Below are 21,145 nucleotides of genomic sequence, written 5' to 3'. Positions count from 1 at the left end.
TACACAGACATTTAAAAAATGTTAAGCTTTTCTTTTATCATTTTATGCTAATTATTTTGTTAATGTTTTAAGCTATGTAAAAAAATCAATATTAGAGAATAAAATCATCAGAACTTTCCCCTCTAAAACATAATTAATTTATGTATTAATTTATATTCTGGTAACTATAAGCCAGGATTTTATGACTAGCCACTGTATTCAGACTTGGACTACATAGAAGTTAAAGTGTCAGTTTGAAACTTTATAACACATAGCAATGACTGTTTATCAGTGTAGATAACTCAGAGTTAAGAGTGATATTTTACGTATTTTTAAAAGATTATTGGTTATATTTGCTAACATTAAGATTTTTGCAATTAATGTATCACTCAATATAAACACAAACAAATTAGACGTTTCCCAGTAAAATTTATCTCATAACTGGACAATTTTCTCAAGGCTTTTAAAAGATATTAACAAACTGACTGCCACATGAGTTGTATTTAACTCAGGCTAGTTTTGAGCCTGGGACCTCGTGAAGAAAAACACTGCAGTTGGTTCGTGAAAATCTTTCTTGTTGATGTTCTTATTGTTACAATTAATATTGACAATTTAGTTCTAAAAATGTAGATTGTGTTGCATATCACTCACGCATAGAAAATAAAAAATAACAAATTAGAAAGGATCATTTTGTTTTAATAAAACACGGAGGCCTCAGAGAAAAAATTTTTTTCTAGTTTGGCAATCAATGTGTTAATATCCTTTAAAAGTTATTTCTAATTAAAACAAGTAGATAAACGCTATATAAAACTATCAGAAAAAAAATCTCTGAACCTGAATTCTTACCTTTTGTTTTCATAGCTACATATTCATTCAAAATTGTTGTCAAGTTTTTTCCAAATAAGGACTGAAAGGAAAAAGATCGAGCATTACCAAAATCGTAATATACTATCAATAATTTCCCACAAGGAAACATTCTACCATTCAGAAGTTCATAAAAGGTCTGACTGAGGAACGGTAAAGGTCTGATGAGGAAAGGGTAAAGAAGCAAGTCATCAAAAATGAAAATAGTCACTCAAGTTAGGGGTTGCCTCAAAGCTTCTAAGGGTGAAGAATCTTTCCAGTTTGACTAGGACATTATGACTACGTATTTTTTTAGAAAAGACAGTCCTTGAGTTGAAAAGTAGTTTTAAGCACAGAGGCAGGGATCCAGTCATAAAACTGTTTAAAAACAAAAAGGACCTAGTCTTAATCTACCTTGGCTATCCTGAAAGTCATGTGAACCTGCCAAAGACCAAAGTAAAAAATTTGAATCAGAGATATCCTTCCCAAGGATCAGTTCGTTCATGTTCTCACTTTTATCATCTCATCAACCCACCCTTCGCTTGCCCTCCATGCCCCACCATTCCCACTATGATACAAGGGCAGGTGTCAAGTCTGAGCTCATATAATAGGAAAGAAAAAGGATTCTGGAACAGACAGTTGTGGTTTCAAATCCAACACTTAATACATGTGTCACAGATCACATAAATTATAAGACTCACTTCATATTTATAAAATGGATATATTAATTCTTAATTCACAGAATCTTTTGTTGTGAAGATTACATGAGGATACAATTATGTAGACACATTAGGTGATTAGTTCCCACTCCCCCCGCTGAACTTTCACAGATGATTTCTAATTTGTTCTTTTCTGAGACAGTCTGGCTGTCACCTTGGCTAGAGTGTAGTGGCGTCATAATAGCTCACTGCAACCTCATACTCCTGGGCTCAAGGGATCCTCCTGTCTCAGCCTCCTGAGTAGCTGGGACTACAGGTGCATGCCACCACACCCAGCTAAGTTTTTTCCTATTTTTAGTAGAGACAGGGTCTGGCTCTTGTTCAGGCTGATCTTGAACTCCTGACCTCAAGCCATTGTCCCACCTTGGCCTTCCAGAGTACTAGGATTACAGGCATGAGCCACTGCCCAGCCCTCCCTTCTCTGCCTCCTGAGTAGCTAGGACTACAGGTACGAACCACCACACATGGCTAATTTTTAAATTTTTTTGTAGAAATGGGGGTCCTCCCGCCTCAGCCTCAGAGAGTGCTAGCACTATAGGCGTGAGCCATGGCACCTGGCCTAAAGACTTGTCAGTTTTTAAACTGTTTTGTTATTAGCCATTCTAACAGGTAGGTATTGTATGTCATTGGGGTATTAATTTGCAATTTCCTAATGACTAATGATGTGGAGGGTCTTTTCATATGCTTATTGCCATCTCTATATTTTCTTTGGCAAAGTTGTCTTCAGATCTATTCATTTTTTTAATTTTAATTTTTTTGGTTGAATTTTAAGAGTTCTTTGTTTATTCTGGGTGTAAGTCCTTTATGAGATAAAGAAGTTGCAAATATTTTTCACCCTGCCTGTGGCTTATCATTCTTTTAATGTACCTCTTGTAGAGCAGACATTTTTAATTTTTATAAAGTTGAATTTGCCTAATTTTTTCTTTTATACTCCATGCTTTTGGTGTCATATACATAGTTCCAAACTCAAGGTCATACAAATTTTCCCATGTGTTTTCATCTAGAAGTCTCAAAGTCCTACATTTTACATTCTGGTCTATGACCCATTTTGGTTAATTTTTGCATTGGGTATGAGGTAAGTGCAGAGGTTCTTTTTCTGCATATGGATGTCTAATTGTTCCAGCACTATTTGTTGATAAGACTATCTTTTCTTCATTGAATTGTCATTTCACCTTTGTCAAAAATCACTTGTGTGGGTCTTTGTCTGGACTTTCTATTCTATTCCACTGATCTGTGTGCCCAACCTACCACCAATGACCCTTAATCTTGATTCCTGTAGCTTTTTAGTAAGTCTTGAAATCAGGTAATATGAGTCTTCCAACTTGTTTTTTTTCAGAATGGTTTAGGCTATTTTAGTTCCTTTTCTGCATAAAATTTAGAATTCAGCTTGTTGTTACCGATAAAAATGATTGTGGGAATTTTGATTGTGAAAAATCTATGAATCAAATTAGGGAGAAGTGACACCTTAACATCATTGAGTCTCTCAATCCATGCATACAGTATCATCTTCCTTTTATTATATTAAGGCCTTAGATTTCTTTCATATAATTTTGAGCATATAGATTCCACACATAATTTGTTAGATTACCTAAGCATTTTGTTTGTTGCTATTAAAAAAAAAAAAACAACTTCAAATTCCAATTGTTCATTGTAGGTACACAGAAATAACAATGGATTTGTGTACATTTTATATCCTATGGCCTTGCTAAATTTTAGTTTTGTAGATTCTTTTAGGTTTCCTACACAATAATGTTATTTGTGATAGTTGAAATGTATTTAAGGAGCCATGTTTAAAACATTAATGACAAACGGTATGTGGAATAATGTAGTTCTGATGTATCCATTATATACCAAATAATGATCTGTTGGTCTAGTGATATTTATAAAAGGTGACAACAGATACCAAAATGCAGCCACATAAAGGTCAGGAAGTTAAAAACAGAAAAAAAAGAGCTCTGAAACAGCAGCAGTGATGCTGATCATAAATAAGGGTGTCATTTTGAAACTCATTCTCAGAGGCAAGATTGTAATTCACGTAATAGCTTTGGCATAAATGTGTAAAAGGAACAGCTGGCCTTCTTTGGATCTTATCAGTCATGCATGAATACAAACCATCAAATTTCTGTCAATTTCAATTTTTTTGCTGATGAGCTAATTTTAAGACAGTGTTTAGAGTCTCTTGTGTTGGTTGATGGTGAACTCTTTCCCTTAAGGAACCAATAACTCACCAGTAAGCAGGCTGGAATAAAACCTTCATCTGTGCAGTGTTCTGCATATTCCTTTAAGTCTGAACTTTCCAAAATAAAAGTCTGGCAGGTAGAAGTGAGGTTTTCTTGTTGTAAGTAACCTAAATGAAAAAATAAAAGTTTAGGTACTTACAATAAATACTACACTTTTGGTAAAACTTCTACTGAAAATGCCACAGCAAGTACCAATATCACAAATGGAGCTTCAGACAGAACATTCTAGTATTCTGCATCCTTGCCCAGAAACACCAAGTTATGCTACAATACAAAGTGTAATTCATAGAATAGGTGTTCTCTTCACAGGAAATAATTCCAGGTAAACTAGTAAAATAACGTATTTGACAAAGTACAATTATTTTACAGTAGTATTTATAGGAAAACCAAAAAAGGAATGATAAGTATGTTCCTCTACTTCATAACTTCTATATTGACTAGGTCAATAGATGGTATAAATTCACTTACTGGATTATCAAAAAACTACATCCTAATAATGTTGCTTTTTATTTGTATACTTTACTTATTTGCCTAATGATTAACAACAACAAAAAAAAAATGAACAGTAGACCTACTCTGCATGAAAGGTCAGTAAAGGAACTACTTTGATTCTTAATTTATGCCCTTTGGGAATCAAAGCATTACTAACTCCAACAAGAACCATAACCTTAACAAGTGGTGACTAAGGTAGAGTTGTCAAATGCTTGGCTGAATTAAAGCATGCCCCAAAGCATACATAAACCCCCTTGGCCAACAATGGGAGAGTTATTTGCTCTCAGCCTTAAGGAAATCAATGTCCAATCATACAATATAAACTCTTCAAAGAATATAGACTTTATAGAATTAGTTCAGCAACTCACCAAACAAACAGCAACAGCTAAAACAACAAACGTAGGAGAAGAAGGAGAATCTGATTATAAGAGCTGTTGTCACATTACATTATTTAAAACATTCAATTTTCTACAAAAAAGTATGAGACATGCAGAGAAACAAGAAAGTATGGCTCATATATAATAAAAAACAAATAAACAAACAAAAACAGTCAAGGAAAAAACATGTCAAGGAAATCTAGACATTGAACTCAAGACTTACATGAGCTGTTGTTAAATAAGTTCAGAGAACTAAAGGAAACCATGCTTAGGAAGTTATAGGAACAATGTCTTACTAAATAGAAAATACCAATAAGGAAATACAGCCATGCACCATTTGACCAGGATACATTCTAAGAAATGCATTGTTAGGCAATTTTGTGTGCAAACCTTACAGAGTGCAGTTATATAAACCTAAATGGTATAGCCTACTACATACCTAGGTTCTGTGGTATAGCCTATTGCTCCTAGACTACAAACCTATATGTTACTGTACTGAATACTATAGGCAATTGTGACACGATGGTATCTGTGAATCTAAACATATCTAAACATAGAAAATGTATAGTAAAAATGTAATCTCATGGCACCACCAGTGTATTAAATATATGTGGTCTGTCATTGACCAAAACATCAATATGTGTCACATGACTGTAGCTATTATAAGAAAGAATCAAATGGGAATTCTGCACTTCAAAAGTATAATAATTAAAATGAAAAATTCACTAGAGGAGGCTCAATAGCAAATTTTAGGAGATAAAAGAAAGAAGAATCCGTTCAGAGGAACAGAAACAAACAAAAAAAAGAATGTTGAAAAATGATCAGTCTCAGAGATTGGTAGGACACCATCAAGTGTACCAACATAAGCATAATGGTAATCTCACGAGAGAAGTGACAGAAAGAAGCAGAAAGAATATTTGAAGATATCATGTCCAAAAACTTCCTAAATTTGAGGAAAAACATTAATTTACACATCCAAGAAGCTCAACAATTTCCATGTAGGATAAACTCAGAGATCCATACCTAGACACATCATAATCAAGCTGTGAAAAGACAAAGACAAATAGAAAATCTTGAAAGCAGCAAGAGAAACGACTCATCTAAAATTAATAGCCGATTTTCTCATCAGAAACCACAGAGGCCAGAGACAATGAGATGATATTCAAAGACCTGATATTAAAAAAAAAGGTCAACCAAGAATTCTGTATCTAGAAGACTCTCCAGCAAAAATGAAGAAATTAACATATTCCCGGATAAGCAAAACAGAGAGAATTTGTTGCTAGCAGATTTGCCCTGTAAGAAATACTAAAGGAGGAGCCCTTCAGGCTAAAATGAAAGCATACTGGAAAATAACTACACAATTACATAGGTAAATATAAAATAGTATAAATTTTTTTTGGCATGTAACTTTTTCTCTCTGCTTAGAAATACAACTGCATGCAAAAATAATTATAAATCTGGCTTATTGGGCATATAATGTAGGAAGATGTAATTTATATGACCTTGATCTTAAAAAGGATGGGGAAGAGAAGCTATATAGGGTCAAAGTTTTTATATACTATTAAAATTAAATTGGTATTAATCTAAATAAGATTTTTTTTTTTTTTAATTTTTAGTTTTTAGAAACAAGGTCTTGCTTTCTCACCCAGGCTGGAGTACAATGGTGCAATCACAGTTCACTATAACCTTAAACTCCTGGGTTTGAGTGATCCTTCTGCCTTGGCCTCCCAACGTGCCAGGATTAGAGGCATGAGCCACCACACTCAGCCTAAATAAGATTGTTTTAACTTAAGAAGTTAATTGTAATCCATGGGACAATCACTAAGAAAATAACAGAAAAATAAAAAATATTAATATAAGAGAAACAACAAATTGAATTAAAATAATAAATTGAAAATACTTAATACAAAACAAGCAGTAATAAAGAGACAGAATAACTAAGACATACAGAAAATAGCTAAATGTAGATATAATTCATCCCTTATCAGTAATAACATTAAATTTCAATGGATTAAACATTCCAGTAAAAAAGCAGAGATTGAGAGAAGAGGAAAAACCATGATCCAACTATATGTCAAGAACAAGGAACACTTTAGATTCAAAGACACAAACAGGTTGAAAGTAAATGATGGAAAAGATACACCCTCCAGTTGGTAATCAAATGAGTTCTAAAGATGTTAAATACAGGTTGAGCATCCCTTATTCAAAATGCTTGGGACCAGACATGTTTCAGATTTTGGTTGATTTTTTTTTGAGACAGAGTCTCGCTCTGTTGTCTGGGCTAGAGTGCCGTGGTGTCAGCCTAGCTCACAGCAACCTCAATCTCCTGGGCTCAAGCAATCCTTCTGCCTTAGCCTCCAGAGTAGCTGGGACTACAGGCATGTGCCACCATGCCCAGCTAATTTTTTCTATATATTTTTCAGTTGTCCAGCTAATTTTTTTCTTCTTTTAGTAGAGACGGGGTCTCGCTCTTGCTCAGGCTGGTCTTGAACTCCTGAGCTCAAACAATCCTCCTGCCTCAGCCTCCTAGAGTGGTAGGATTACAGGCATGAGCCACCACTCCTTTTTTTCCTGGACTTTAGAATATTTGTGTTATACTTACTCTTAATAGTTGAATATCCCTAATCTAAGCATCGTATCAGCGGTCAAAAGTTTCAGATTTTACAGCATTATGGATTTTAGATTTTTGAATTATGGATGCTCAACTTGTATCCGAGAAAGTAGACACTAAGACAAATATTGTTACCAGAGGCAAAGGTAATAATAAAAGGGCCAACTCATCAAAAAGATAACAATTACAAACATACATGCACCTAACAACAGAACGCAAAAAGCGTGAAGCAAAAAAATGACAAGTGGAGGGAGAAATAGACAATTCAACAAAAAAGTTGGAGACTTTAACACTTCACTTTCAATAAGTAATAGAACAACTAGGCAGAAGATCAACAAGGAAAGAGAAGACATGAACAACAATGTAAATCAACTATACCTAGCACATATCTATAGAACACTCAACAACAGTAGAATACACATTTTTCTCTAGTGCCCATGGAACATTTTCCAGGATAGACCATGTATCAGGACATAAAACAAGTCTCAATAAATTTAAAAATATTGAAACCATACTGAGTAAGCTCTCTGATCACAGCAAAATGAAATTAGGAATAACATTAGGAAATGTAGGAAATTCACAAATATGTGGAAATAACACCCACCTAAATAAAAGGGTCAAAGAAGAAATAAAAAGGGACATTAGAATATATTTTGAGATAAATGAAAACAAAATCACAACATACCAAAACTTATGAGATGCACCTAAAGCAATGCATGGTAGAAAATTTATAGCAGTAAACATCTATATTAAAAAAGCTGAAAACTTTTAAATCAATAACCTAATCTTCCCCTTAAAAAACTAAGAAAAGACCAAAACAGAAGGAAGAAAGTAATAAATATTATAGTAGAAATAAACTGAGTAAGTAAAAACAGAGAAAAATTAATGAAAACAGAAGTTGGTACTCTGAAAATATCAACAAAATTGACAAATGTTTAGCCAGACTGATGACAAAAAAGAGAAGACTCAAATTACTAAAATCTGGAATGTAAGAGTGGCCATTACTATCAACATTACAGAAATAAATAGAATTGTAAAAGAATGCTATGAACAGCTGTATGCCAACAACTTACAAAACCTAGGTCAAATGGATAATTCCTAGAAAGACATAAAGCTACCAGAACTGACTCAATAAGAAATAAAAATATCTGAATAGACCTATACCAAGAGCTGAATTTGTGATAAATTTCTTATAAAGAAAAGCACAAGATCAAATGGCCTCAATGGTGAATTCTACAAAACACTGAAAGAAGAGTTAATACCAATCCTTCATAAACTTTTTAAAAATACAGTACAGAGAAAACTTCCCAACTCATTCTTTGAGGCCAGTTATTACCCTGATACTGAAACCACAGAAAAACATTACAAGAAAAGAAAACTGCACACCAATATTCTTTGTGAGAGTGGACATAAAAATGCTCAACAAAATACTAGCAAACCAAATTCAGCAACATATAAAAATGATGATGTACCATGACCGTGTGGGATTTTATGTAGAAATGTAAGGTTGGTTGGTTAAAACAAAAATAAATCACTGTAACATACTGTATTAATAGAGCAAAAGACAAAAACCAAATTATCATCTCAATAGATGGAGAAAAACAATTTGACAAAATCCAAAACCCTTTCATGATAAAAACACTGGAAATAGAAGGAAATTTTCTCAACCTCCCAGAGGTATCTAAGAAAAATCCGTAACAACCATCACACTCAATACTTAAAGACTTAATGTTTTCCCCACAAGTTCAGGGACAAGACAAGGATGTCTGCTCTTGCCACTTCTATTTAACATTGTATGGAAGTTCTAGCCAGGGCAATTAGGAAGAAAATTGAAATAAAAAGTATCCAAATTGGAATGTCAGCATCCAAAAAAGTCAAACGACCTCTACTTGCAAATGATATGAGTATTATATAGAAAATCCTAAGGAATCCACCAACCCCCCCCCCCGAAAAATCTATTAATACTAATAAATGACTTCAACAAGGTTGCAGGATACAAGGTGAATATAAAAAAAAATCATTTCTATCTATACACTTACAATGAATAATCAAAAAATTAAATTATGAAAACAATTTAAAATAGCATCAAAAGAAATAAAATACTTAGGAATACGTTTAATAAAAGAAGTACAAGATTTGAACACTAAAAACTAGAGAGAGATTATCCTTGAAAGAAATTAAAGACCTAAATAAATTGAGAGACATGTTGTATTTATGGATCAAAAGATTTAATATTATTAAGAAGTCAAGATAAGGGGACAAGATGGCAGACCAAAGATACCACCAGCCAGAGGATCTCTGGAAGAAGGAGAAATTTTAGATGAAAGAGAAAAAACAAATAGACAGACAAACACAGATCAGATAAGGGTCTGAAGGAAGGGAGCCCGAACCTACAGGAGACTCCACAGGAAGAGGTTGCGGAGCAGAACTGGAAGGAGAAAGGCATCGGTGGGGATTAAGCCCAGAGAGGCTTGGAGACCAGTGAGAAGCATCTAGAAAAAATAATTCTATGCTTTGTATGGAACCAGAGAAGACCCCATATAGCTAAAGCAAGCTTAAGCAAAAAGAACAAATTGGGAGACATAAATTTATCAGACTTCAAGCCATATACCACAAGGCTACAATAACCAAAACAATGTGGTACTGGCACAAGAACAGAGACATAGACCAATGGAACAGGACTGAGAACCCAGATATAAAACTATACTAATATAGCCATCTGATCTTTGACAAAGCAGACAGAAATACACTAGGGAAAAGAATCCCTAGTCAATAAATGGTGCTGGGAACATTGGATAGCCACATGTAGACTGAAACAGAATCTGCACTTCTCACCTCTCACAAAAATCAACTCACGATGGATAATAGACTTAAACCTAAGGCATGAAACTATAAGAATTTTAGAAGAAAACATTGAAAAAACTATTATAGACATCGGCCTAGGCAAAGAATTTACAAAGAAGACCCCAAAAGCAATCCCGCACCAACAAAAATAAATAAATGGGACCTCATCAAACTAAAAAGCTTCTGCACAGCCAAAGAAACTATCAGGAGAACAAACAGACAACCTACAGGATGGGAGAAAATATTTGCATGCTATATATCTGATAAAGGGTTGATAACTAGAATCTATATAGAAGTCATGAAGATCACCAAGAAAAAAATCAAACAACCCCATTAAAAATTGAGCAAAGGACATGAACAGAAACTTTTCAAAAGACGACAGACTAATGGCCAAGAAACATGAAAAAATGCTCAACATCTCTAATCATCAGGGAAATGCAAATCAAAACCACAATGAGATATCACTTAACTCCAGTGAGAATGGCTTTTATCAAAAAGTCTCAAACAACAAATATTGGTGTGGACGCAGAAAGAAAGGAACACTCATACACTGCTGGTGGGACTGCAAAGTAGTACAACCTCTATGGAAACTAGTATGGAGATACCTCGAAGAACTACCATTTGATCCAGCAATCACACTACTGGGCATCTACTGAAAGGAAAAAAAAGCCATTCTATAATAAAGACATCTGCACTTGAATGTTTATAGCAGCACAATTCACAATTGCAAAGATGTGGAAACATCCCAAGTGCCCATCAATACATGAGTGGACTAATAAAATGTGGTATATGTACACCATGGAGTACTAATCAGCCACAAAAAACAATGGTGAACTAACACCTCCTGTATTATCCTGGATGGAGCTGAAGCCCATTCACCTATGTGAAGTATCACAAGAATGGAAAAACAAGCACCACATGTACTCACCATCAAATTGGTATGAACTGATCAACACATATGTGCACATATGGAAGTAACACTCATTGTGTGTCGGGCAGGTGGGAGGAAGGAGGAGGGGATGATGGGTAAATTCACACCTAAAGGATGTGGTGTGCTGTCTGGGGGATGGGCATGCTTGTAGCTCTGACTTGGACTGCGCAAAGGCAATATATGTAACCTAAACATTTGTACCCCTGTAATATTCTGAAAAAGAAAAAAAAAGTCAACACTCTCAAAATTCACCTACACATTCAACACAATCTCCATCAAAATCTCAATTGCCCTACCAACATCATTTTTCACAGATGTAGAGAAAATAATTATACACTTTGTATGGAATCAGAGAAGACCCCATATAGCAAAAGCAATTTTAAGCAACAAAAACAAAATGGGAGGTATTAATTTGCCAGACTTCAAACTATACTACAAGGCTGTGGTTCTTAAAACAGCCTGGTACTGGCACAAGTGCAGAGACACAGACCAGTGGAACACAACAGAAAATCCAAATATAAAACCATCCTTATATAGACACCTAATTTTTGACAAAGCAGGCAAGAGCATACTCTGGGGACAAGAATCCCTATTCAATAAATGGTGCTGGGAAAATTGGTTAGCCACATGTAGAAGACTGAAACAGGACCCACAGCTTTCACCTCTCACAAAAATCAAATCACGGTGGATAACAGACTTAAACTTTAGGCGTGAAACGATTAGAATTCTAGAAGAAAATGTAGGAAAGACTCTTATAGACATTGGCCTAGGCAAAGAATTTATGAAGAAGACCCCTAAGGCAATCATAGCAACAACAAAAATAAATGAATGGGACATGATTAAATTAAAAAGCTTCTGCACAGCCAAAGAAACAGTCACAAGAATAAACAGATCTCCTACAGAATGGGAAAAAATTTTTGCATACTACACATCAGATAAAGGACTGATAACAAGAATCTATTTAGAACTCAGGAAAATCAGCAAGAAAAAATCAAACAACCCTATCAAAAAGTGGGCAAATGACATGAATAGAAACTTCTCAAAAGAAGATATAAGAATGGCTAACAAACATATGAAAAAATGCTCAACATCCCTAATCATCAGGGAAATGCAAATCAAAACCACAATGAGATATCACTTAACTCCAGTGAGAATGGCCTTTATCAAAAAATCCCAAAACAACACATGTTGGCATGGATGTGGAGAGACAGGAACACTCATACACTGCTGGTGGGACTGCAAACTAGTGCAACCCCTGCGGAAAGCATTATGGAGATACCTTAAACAGATTCAAGTAGACCTACCATTTGATCCAGTAATCCCATTATTGGGCATATACCCAAAGGAAAAAAGGTCATTCTATAACAAAGACACCTGTACCTGAATGTTTATAGCAGCACAATTCACAATTGCAAAGATGTGGAAACAACCCAAACGCCCATCATTACATGATTGGATTAGTAAACTGTGGTATATGTATTCCATGGAATATTACTCAGCTAATAAGAAATAACGAAGATACGACATCTCTATGGTTCTCCTGGAGAGAGCTGGAACCCATTATATTAAGTGAAGTATCCCAAGAATGGAAAAACAAGCATCACATGTACTCACCAGAAAATTGGTTTCCCTGATCATCACCTAAATACACATCTGGGATCGATACCAATCAGATATCAGACTGGGGTGGGGGGTGGGGGGAGGGGATGGGTGTATGCCTACATAATGAGTGCATTGCGCACCGTTTGGGGAATGGTCACACTTGAAGGTGCTGACTCGGGGAGGGGGGGTGGGGGGGTGGATATATACCTACATGATGGGTGCAACGCGCACTGTCTGGGGAACGGACACGCCAGGAGCTTTGACTTGTGGGAACAGGCGGTACATGGGCAACGTATGTAACCTGAAATTCTGTATCCCCCATAATAAGATGAAATAAAAAAAAAGAAATCTCAATTGCCTTTTGTGTAGAAATTGACAAACTGACCCTAAAATTCATAAGGAAATGCAAGGAACCCAGAATAGCCAAAACAATCTTGAAAATGAAGAAAATTTGAAGCAATCACATTTATCCAGGGGTGGGGAACCTGCAGCCTTCTGACTTCAAGACTGCTCTTTTTTAAGCACCAGAGGAGTCAAGAAAAGCTTCATCTTTCTCTGCTTTAATAACAGGATTTTTTTCCTGTAAGATTTGGATTCAGTCAAAAAGATGCATTCAAGGATCCAGAATGCCACAAGTTCCCTTCCAGACATTTATGGTCAACTGATTTTTGAAAAGGCTGGCAGGACAATTCAATGGGAGACAGAATAGTCTTTACAACAACTGTGCTGGAACAACTGCATATCCACATGTGAAAGAAGGAAGTTGGACCTTTACCTCATACCATATATAAAAAAATTAACTCAAAGTGGATCAAAGACCTAAATGTGAGAGGTAAAACTATACAACTCTGAAAAGAAAATATGTAAGTTTTATGACCTGGAATTAGGCAATGATTTCTTAGATATGATACCTAAACCATAAGCAACCAAAGACGAAATAAACTGAATATCAAAATTTAAAATTTTTGTGCTTCCAAGGACACTAACAAGAAAGTGAAAAGACAAATGACAAAATGAAAGAAAATATCTGCAAATCACATATCTGGTAAGAGAATAGAAACAAAACTATAAAAGAACTCATAAGAGAATAATAAAGAGACAAGTAACCTAATTAAAAATGCACTAAAGATTTGAGTAGACCTCTCTCCAAAGATAATGCAAAAACTGCTAATTAGCACATGAAAAGACACTCAACTTAGTCATTAAGAAAACAAAATCAAAGCCACAATCAGATACCAATTCATACCCAGTAGTAGAATCATAAAAGACAGTAATAAATGTTGACAAGGATATGGAGAAGTTGGAAGCCTCAAATATTGCTGGTGGGAATGTAAAATTATGCAACCACTCTGGAAAATCATTTGGCAGGTTCCCAAAAGCAAAACAGAGTTACATATGATCAAGCAATTCCACTCCTAAGTACATATCCAAGACAACTGAAATTATACATCCAAACAAAACCTGTATATAAATGTTCACAGCAGCATTTTTCCTAACAGTCAAAAAGTAGAGACAACTCAAATGTCTATCAATGAACAGAAAAACAAAATATGGTGTATCCATTCAATATTATTTGGCCATAAAAAGAAATAAAGTATTAATACCTGCTACGACATGTATTAATCTTGAAAATATTATGGTATGTGAAAGAAGTCAGACACAAAAGGCCATATATTACATTTCATTTACATGCAATGTCCAGAAAAGGCAAATCCAAAGACACAGAAAATAGATTAGTGGTTGGCAGAGCATGGGGGAAGAGGGAAATTGGGAGTGACTGTTAACAGCATGGGGATTCTTTTTGGAGTGATGGAAATGTTCTGAAATTAGTGGTGACGGTTGGACATTTGTAAATAAAAGCCACTGAATTTTTTATTTTGTGACATGTGAATTTTATCTCAACGAAAAAGAATTCTGAATTTTTCACATGTCTTATGAGGCACTTGCTTTGCACCCTAATTTCTTCTTCAGCCTTATGTTTTCCATTCTATCACTTCCAGCCAAACTGGTCTTTAGTTCCACAAATACACAAATGCTCTCATTTCAAGACCATTATATACTCTATTCCCTTTGCTTGGGCAGCTTATGTTTTCCTAGCTAACGTCAACTCATTCTTCAGGGTTTAGTCTAACTATCACTTCCTCAGAGAACATTTTTTTAAATCCTTTATGTACAACGCTTTTATTACCTATACTCCTTATAGGTATTACTTGCCCTTGTAGTACACTTATCTCGATGCTTGTATAATAGTCAGTATTTGTTAGCTCCTAAAGAAATTATTTGTAGGGTCTTCTCCAACTTTAAAGTTATAATGTTCCAACTTTAAAATTATAACGTTCTACTCTTTACCTGGAACTGTATCTTTAACCAGGTCCTACAAGTCAAAAAAACTGAGATAGCCTACAAAGTCATTACGAATGAGGGTTCGAAAGAGGAAAGGGCAAGGACACAGTCATCCCACTTCCGGCAATGCCCTAAGTGCGATTTAGGAATCAACTCACCACTCTCTACTTGTAGTTGATGAGTCAGTTTTCTAATCTTTTGGTAACTAATGTTATGAGGAGAAACAAACAAATATACAAATAAAAAACCAAAGACATTGTTCTCTGGAGCACAAGAAAGCATTTAGGAACCCGAAGAAATCTTTTATTTCAGATAACACTACTTCAATATTCCCATATCATTGATAATCACACCACAGATGTAAAATTAACTGGATCAAAGATAACACTGCTTTTTCCCCTTCGTTTTTGGTGAAAACAATAGCCAGCTAAAAAATCGTTTTTAAGATGGCTGGCTTTCTGACAATTATTTGGAATGAGTTAGCTGCACAAAGTAAGTGTATGTGTGTGTGGAAGCAAGCCCTGCGATAGAACGGCATCTTATTTAGGGCTGGTTCCTGCTTTGCACCTTGAGCTGCAGGGATAGGCTCTGGCCACCCATTATCTTGAACTGAGATAACTGAGTAATAATCATCTTACGTGTTTTTGTTACTCATCTGTAAAGGTATGTATAACTCACACTTATTTCAATGTTTAATATTAGAAGTGTTTTGGTCTTTATTCAGAAGTTTGGTGATGTTTTTGGGACTAGAAATATGCCACAGGAACTTAATTCTTCTTTATGTCAATTAGCCTAGGATCACATTGGTTTGGTTATGTGATTTCACTTACAGTCACATTTTCTAAGAACCTATTGACAAAAAGTGAGGATTTACTATATATATGACTAACCAGTGATTTGCCCACAAAATGCTTATTTATCATCATTAACACACTAATTGCCCTGTCAGTTGTATTTAACGAATGCTAGTTTTGAGCCCAGGGCCTCGTGAAGCATATATAACTCACATCTCTCTTTACCTTGGGAGCTGAATGGTGTGCAGGCAACTCACACTGTCATGCTGTAGCATACATGTTATGTGATAGGTGGCCCCCTGGGCAAAACCCTGCAGTTGGTTTGTGAAAATCTTATTTGTTGATGTTCTTATTGTTACAATTAATATTGACAATTTAATTCTAAAAACGTGGATTGTGTTGCATATAACTCATGCACAGAAAACAATAAAAAATAACAAATTTTTCATAAAATTAGAAAGGACTATTTTGTTTCAAAGTTTTTGTTCCATTTTCATAATAAAACACCATGGCCCCAAGGAAAAAAATTTTTTTTCCAATGTGGCAGTCAATGTGTTAAGTATCTGAGTGTAAACAATTCTCAGGTAATAGGGGAAATTTTAGGTACGAATTGTTCTAAATCTCAAATGCTACAATTTAAATACAAACTAGGCACCAATCATCACTATAATATAAATGATTACCCTTCAATCAATACTAGCTATTTAATGTTTTCCCCTTTTATTCCTAAAAACAACTTCAGAATAAAAGAACTATTTTTTGTGTAAACTAATTTAGAAAGGTATTTGAATAGGTAAGAAAGTATGCCTCAGTTTCCTTTTTCTTAACATAATACCGTCTTCAGCCTGCTTTTAAGTGGAGGTAGAAATGAGTAACAAAATAGAATGAAGGGGAAACACAACTGAAAAAGAGAAGGAAAGAAAAAATTCTAACTATATCAAAGGTATTTAAATTTTAGGAATTGAGATGCCAAGAGTATTCTTCCTAATTGAAGAGAGGGAAAGATAAAAAGAAAGGAGCCTGAAGAAAGCAAGAGATAGTAAAGCCCCTCTGTGAAAATATCTTCTTCACATATTCTATTTAATCTCTAGAATTACTAGTGATTTAATGACCTTTAAAAATATAAAGAATTCTTAGGAAAACTTATCTTACAGTGCCTTATATTATTAGATCCACAAATGACAAAGGTAAAATCTGTCTATAAAGTTACTAGAAGACTAGATACACACACAAAATAACTATAATGCAAAAGGAAAGGTGGTTAAGAAAATAGGACTAACTTATTTCATGGGAAGAGAGGATCTAGGGAAATTACTACAAGGCTTGAGGGAAATTATACCATGTTTGAAGAAAGAGGAGACCTCAAATCCATTCTTCACTCTTCCCCTACTCTGTACTGTAGGACATAAAGCCTGAATCCATACAGGCACTGTTTCCCAGGATCCTGTCAGCCGGCTTTTGGCTGGGTTCAGTAAATGGGAAGCACTAGTCGGAGACTGGAGGGCAGGAGGAAGAAGCCATGTTTTTTCCTCCTATTCCCTCTGTGCTTCAGTAGAATCTCCTCTATAACTACGACTCCCTCATCAGACAAGTCTACCTTCTATCTTCTACACAGTCAACTCAGCCTCTGGGTTGCTTTGTCTCTCATTCTTCTGATTAGTGTAGTGACCTCTGAGTTGCCTCATGTAAGCTGGTTGGCTTCTTAGCTTTTCTATCCCTGGTGCAACCAATGCTCTCATTACATTCTTCCCCTTTAAATACTCAAATTGGTTTCTGGTTTTCTGAATGGATGCTGACTCATACCGAAGGTAACAAACCTATTTAGGAAAACCTTTATAGATAGTTTTGGGGGCTACCAGAACTCTTGCAGCTTGTCCATTAACCCATGATTAAATAGTTAATAGGACAAAAATGCAAGTAAGTTGGGGAAGAGGAAAAAGTTCTAGAGGTAAGGAGGGTGATGGATGCAGAATAATGTGAATGTACTTAATGCCATAGAACTTTTTTTAACACATTGTTTTAGGCTTAAAAAACTATACATTTAAAAATGGCTAAAATAGTGAATTTTGTTATGTATATTTTACCAAAAAAAGGGTAAGTACACACACAGCTACAGTAAGACATGATACGGATATAACAGAAGTACAATGCTATGGGAATATTTAAGAAAGAGTACTTGCTGAAAGAGGTTTCAGAGATCATGTTTGACCCCAAATTGAATATAAGTGTACTAGGAAGACAAGAGGCAGAATACATAAGATTCTAGAAACTTCAAGTAGTTTGGTATGCTTGCACCATGGGGCAGATGTTAAGAAGTTGAGATCGAGCAGGAGAGATAGGTAGGATTAGTTCCATAGATCACCTTGTATGATAAAAACCGAACTGGTGGGCCAGAAGCAATAAACAATGCTTTGATGTATTCTGGTCTGTACAATATTTGTAAAAATTTCAGCAAGGCAACAGTTGGCTGTAGCTGAGCAGCAAGGGCTGTTTAAGTGTAGTAGTGAGGTAAAAAAAAAGCCACACTGAAGTATCCTGAAGAATAAAAGGCAGGTGAAGAAGAATAATTTAGTGTAATTCAATCTTCTTTTAATAAATCTTGTCAAAGGGTGATGCAGAGGATTAAGATAGAATGTGAGGTGGAGGTCCAGGAAAGTGTTTTGTGTGTGTGTGTTTAAGCGTAAAAACACTAATTATCTGAACATTAAGGGGAGAAAATTTCTCTCTTATGCTTAGCAATTGGCACAGTGTTTGGAACATATTAGGCAAAGATTTGCTGAAAAAACATGATAAGGAAAAGGGGCCAACAAGAGAGAGACTGAAGATGGGGAGGGGCCACTAATAGGAGAAGAATCATGAGCAAATAATAAAATTGTTGATATAAGATATATGTGAGATATATAAGATATGTAATGATCAACAAAAGAGCAGTGAGCATGGGGAGGCTTTTTTTGTATTGTATACTCTTGTACAACTTGAAATTTAGTAAGTGAACATTTATTTCAACTCTTAGACTAGGAGATTTGGTGTGAATGCTTTAGGAAGATTTGTAACAGTAAATAAGATAAATTACAAGGAAGACTATATGGGAAGCCACGACAAAAGTCAGAAAGAAGTAATGCGAGGCATATTGTCAGGATTAGTGGCAGTGAAAATGAAATGTGAATGACAATGGAGATTTTTAGGATAAGAAAACAATGACTCTGGAGTTTTTAATCCATTAAAAGAAAAGTAGTAAGTCAAGCAGAGCAGCTGGTTTGTGGAGAAAGAACACTCACAAATTGGTGTGAATTATTCCAATTAGAATATCACATTGCTTTCTTAACACTTTCTTAACTGGGGCTGATTTTGCTCTCCAGGGCAAATACTGGCAATATCTAGGGACATTTTTCCTTGTCACACTGGGCAGGCAGTAAGTAGAGGTGTGTCCTACTGGCATCTACTGGATAGGATGTTGCTAAACATCCCACGATATCTGAGCACCTAATACTCCCCATAATAAAGAATTATGCAGCCTAAAATGTCAATAATACTGATGCTGAGAAACCATGTGACTATGGTTACTGAAACTCAACTGGATTACTAAACTCCCAAAACTCAAAATTCTTAAGCAAATATGCATGGAGGAAAAAATAAAGTATGACAATATATACTGTGAAAGTCTACTTTTGATTGGTTTACATATAAGCCTAATAAATATAACAATTACAAGACAAAGATATTGGTTAACTGCTGATACTCAATTCTGAAAAAGCGGGCAAAAGATTATCCAAACATTAATGAAACATTAGTTTAAGCTTAAGTCATTAGTTTCTTCACAAATGGATGGTGGAACTATTTCCCTCTAATGTTTCCTGCAAAATGTGCTCATCAAGAACCACGAACAAACATTACTGTAGCGCTGGGCATTTAAAAGAAGTACAAGACAAATGGGTTTTCCAAACAATAAAGTAATGGTAGTAATGGATGCGGATACTATAGGAGGTTTCATCACAGATGTTTACCATTTACTTTTAGGGATGTCGCATATGATGTCTGTAAGTCACCGGCTCGGGTTTAGAGCTTTACGTGGCTTTTGTTCCCAGCAGTACAATCTCCTTTATTCTTCCCGAGGACAAACAACAACAAAACCCGTCTCCCACACTGACAATATACCCTGACAGACAAGTGGCCCACGAACCGACCCTCTTCAAGTAGAGGAAAAACTAACTAGGGCTAGAAAGTGTTCAAATGAAAGGCATTTCTCCCCTAAATGTTTTTGCTAATCAAAGAAGGGCGTCAGGAAGATCTTTCTACAAAGCTGAGTGGCTGGGGAAGTCCTAATTTGTCCTTTTTTGGGCCCAGCACTGACAAGAGAAAGTGCGCACAAGGTTGAAGAACACACATTCCGTACGTCATGTAGACAACTCTCTTTCAGGGGATCCCAATTAAGTACGCAGGCCTGACTAGCACTCTGAATCCGGGCCCCAGGTGTTCCACCCGGAGCTTCTCTTTGGCCCTCCCCTCGCCACGCAGCATCTGAGGAGAAGGGCATCCACATACAAAGAGGCTTAAACTGCCCAGAGCCTCCGAGCGACGAAGAATTACCGCCAGTCTGAACTTGTAAGCGGGGAGGCAAACCCCCAAAGCTTCCCCACCTAGAGGAAACCTTTGGCTCCAAAGGTCCTTCTGTTCTGTTTAGCCTGATCCAATAACCCTCTCTCCCGTATCCGTACTTACCTAATACTAGCCGGGCTACGTCCGAGGGTAACAACATGATCGAAACCGCAGAAGGAACCACAGTAAGAAACGAGACTCAGGTAAAAGCCAACACAGCAACAGCCCCTGAGCCGCATCTCCCGGTTCCAGTGGCGGCACTGAACCCGCGGCAATTTGTCCCGCCTCTTTCGCTCCACGTCAGCCAATCGCTTCCGCGGGAGAAAGAAAGGCGCCGAAATGAAACCCGCCTCCGCTCCCCTTGGAATTGTCGTCATTTCCGTCCTCAGCATCGGAGAGGTAGGGCTGAGGAGGGCCAGCAGGCGGGGTGCAAGCTCCGGAGCCGGAGGGCCACCCTCAAAAGCAAGGTCGCTCGCCATTGGTGGGCAGGACGCATGCGCGCTTCCTCAGATGAGCCGAATGTTTTGGGCGAGCGTCTAGAGCCGAGGACAGCGAGTGATACTGGGCGCGCATGGGCAGACCGCTCCGCCCCTGCTCTGCCTTACACCTTCCTCCCAAGGCCGACGCTGTGCCGTGACGCTTGGTTTGAACCGGAAGCGGGAGTAGGTGCGTGGCTGACAGGATTCTGAAGCTCCGGCCGCGGGAGAAGGCGAGAGGAACCAGGATTTGGGCTGCCGCCACCGCCGCCTCCAGAGATCCTACTTTTGTCGTCCA

At 36.4% G+C, this 21,145-nt stretch overlaps 1 protein-coding gene across 1 annotated transcript in view; it reads right to left on the bottom strand.

Annotated features, from left to right (window-relative positions):
- The window catches only part of NPAT (nuclear protein, coactivator of histone transcription), a 47,132-nt gene extending 26,499 nt beyond the window's left edge, over positions 1 to 20,633 (bottom strand). The window contains exons 1-3 of the mRNA XM_069468975.1: positions 20,495 to 20,633; positions 3,770 to 3,888; positions 826 to 886 (exon numbers count right to left, since the gene is read on the bottom strand). Of these exons, the coding sequence (XP_069325076.1) occupies positions 826 to 886; positions 3,770 to 3,888; positions 20,495 to 20,531 (217 nt within the window). The 5' untranslated portion in view covers positions 20,532 to 20,633. The remainder of the gene's footprint in view (positions 1 to 825; positions 887 to 3,769; positions 3,889 to 20,494) is intronic.
- Between the last annotated feature and the right edge of the window lie 512 nt (positions 20,634 to 21,145).

The sequence above is a fragment of the Eulemur rufifrons genome, chromosome 6 (genome assembly GCF_041146395.1).
Source record: "Eulemur rufifrons isolate Redbay chromosome 6, OSU_ERuf_1, whole genome shotgun sequence".
Lineage (NCBI taxonomy): Eukaryota > Metazoa > Chordata > Mammalia > Primates > Lemuridae > Eulemur > Eulemur rufifrons.
This window is presented reverse-complemented; position numbering and strand designations above follow the sequence as displayed.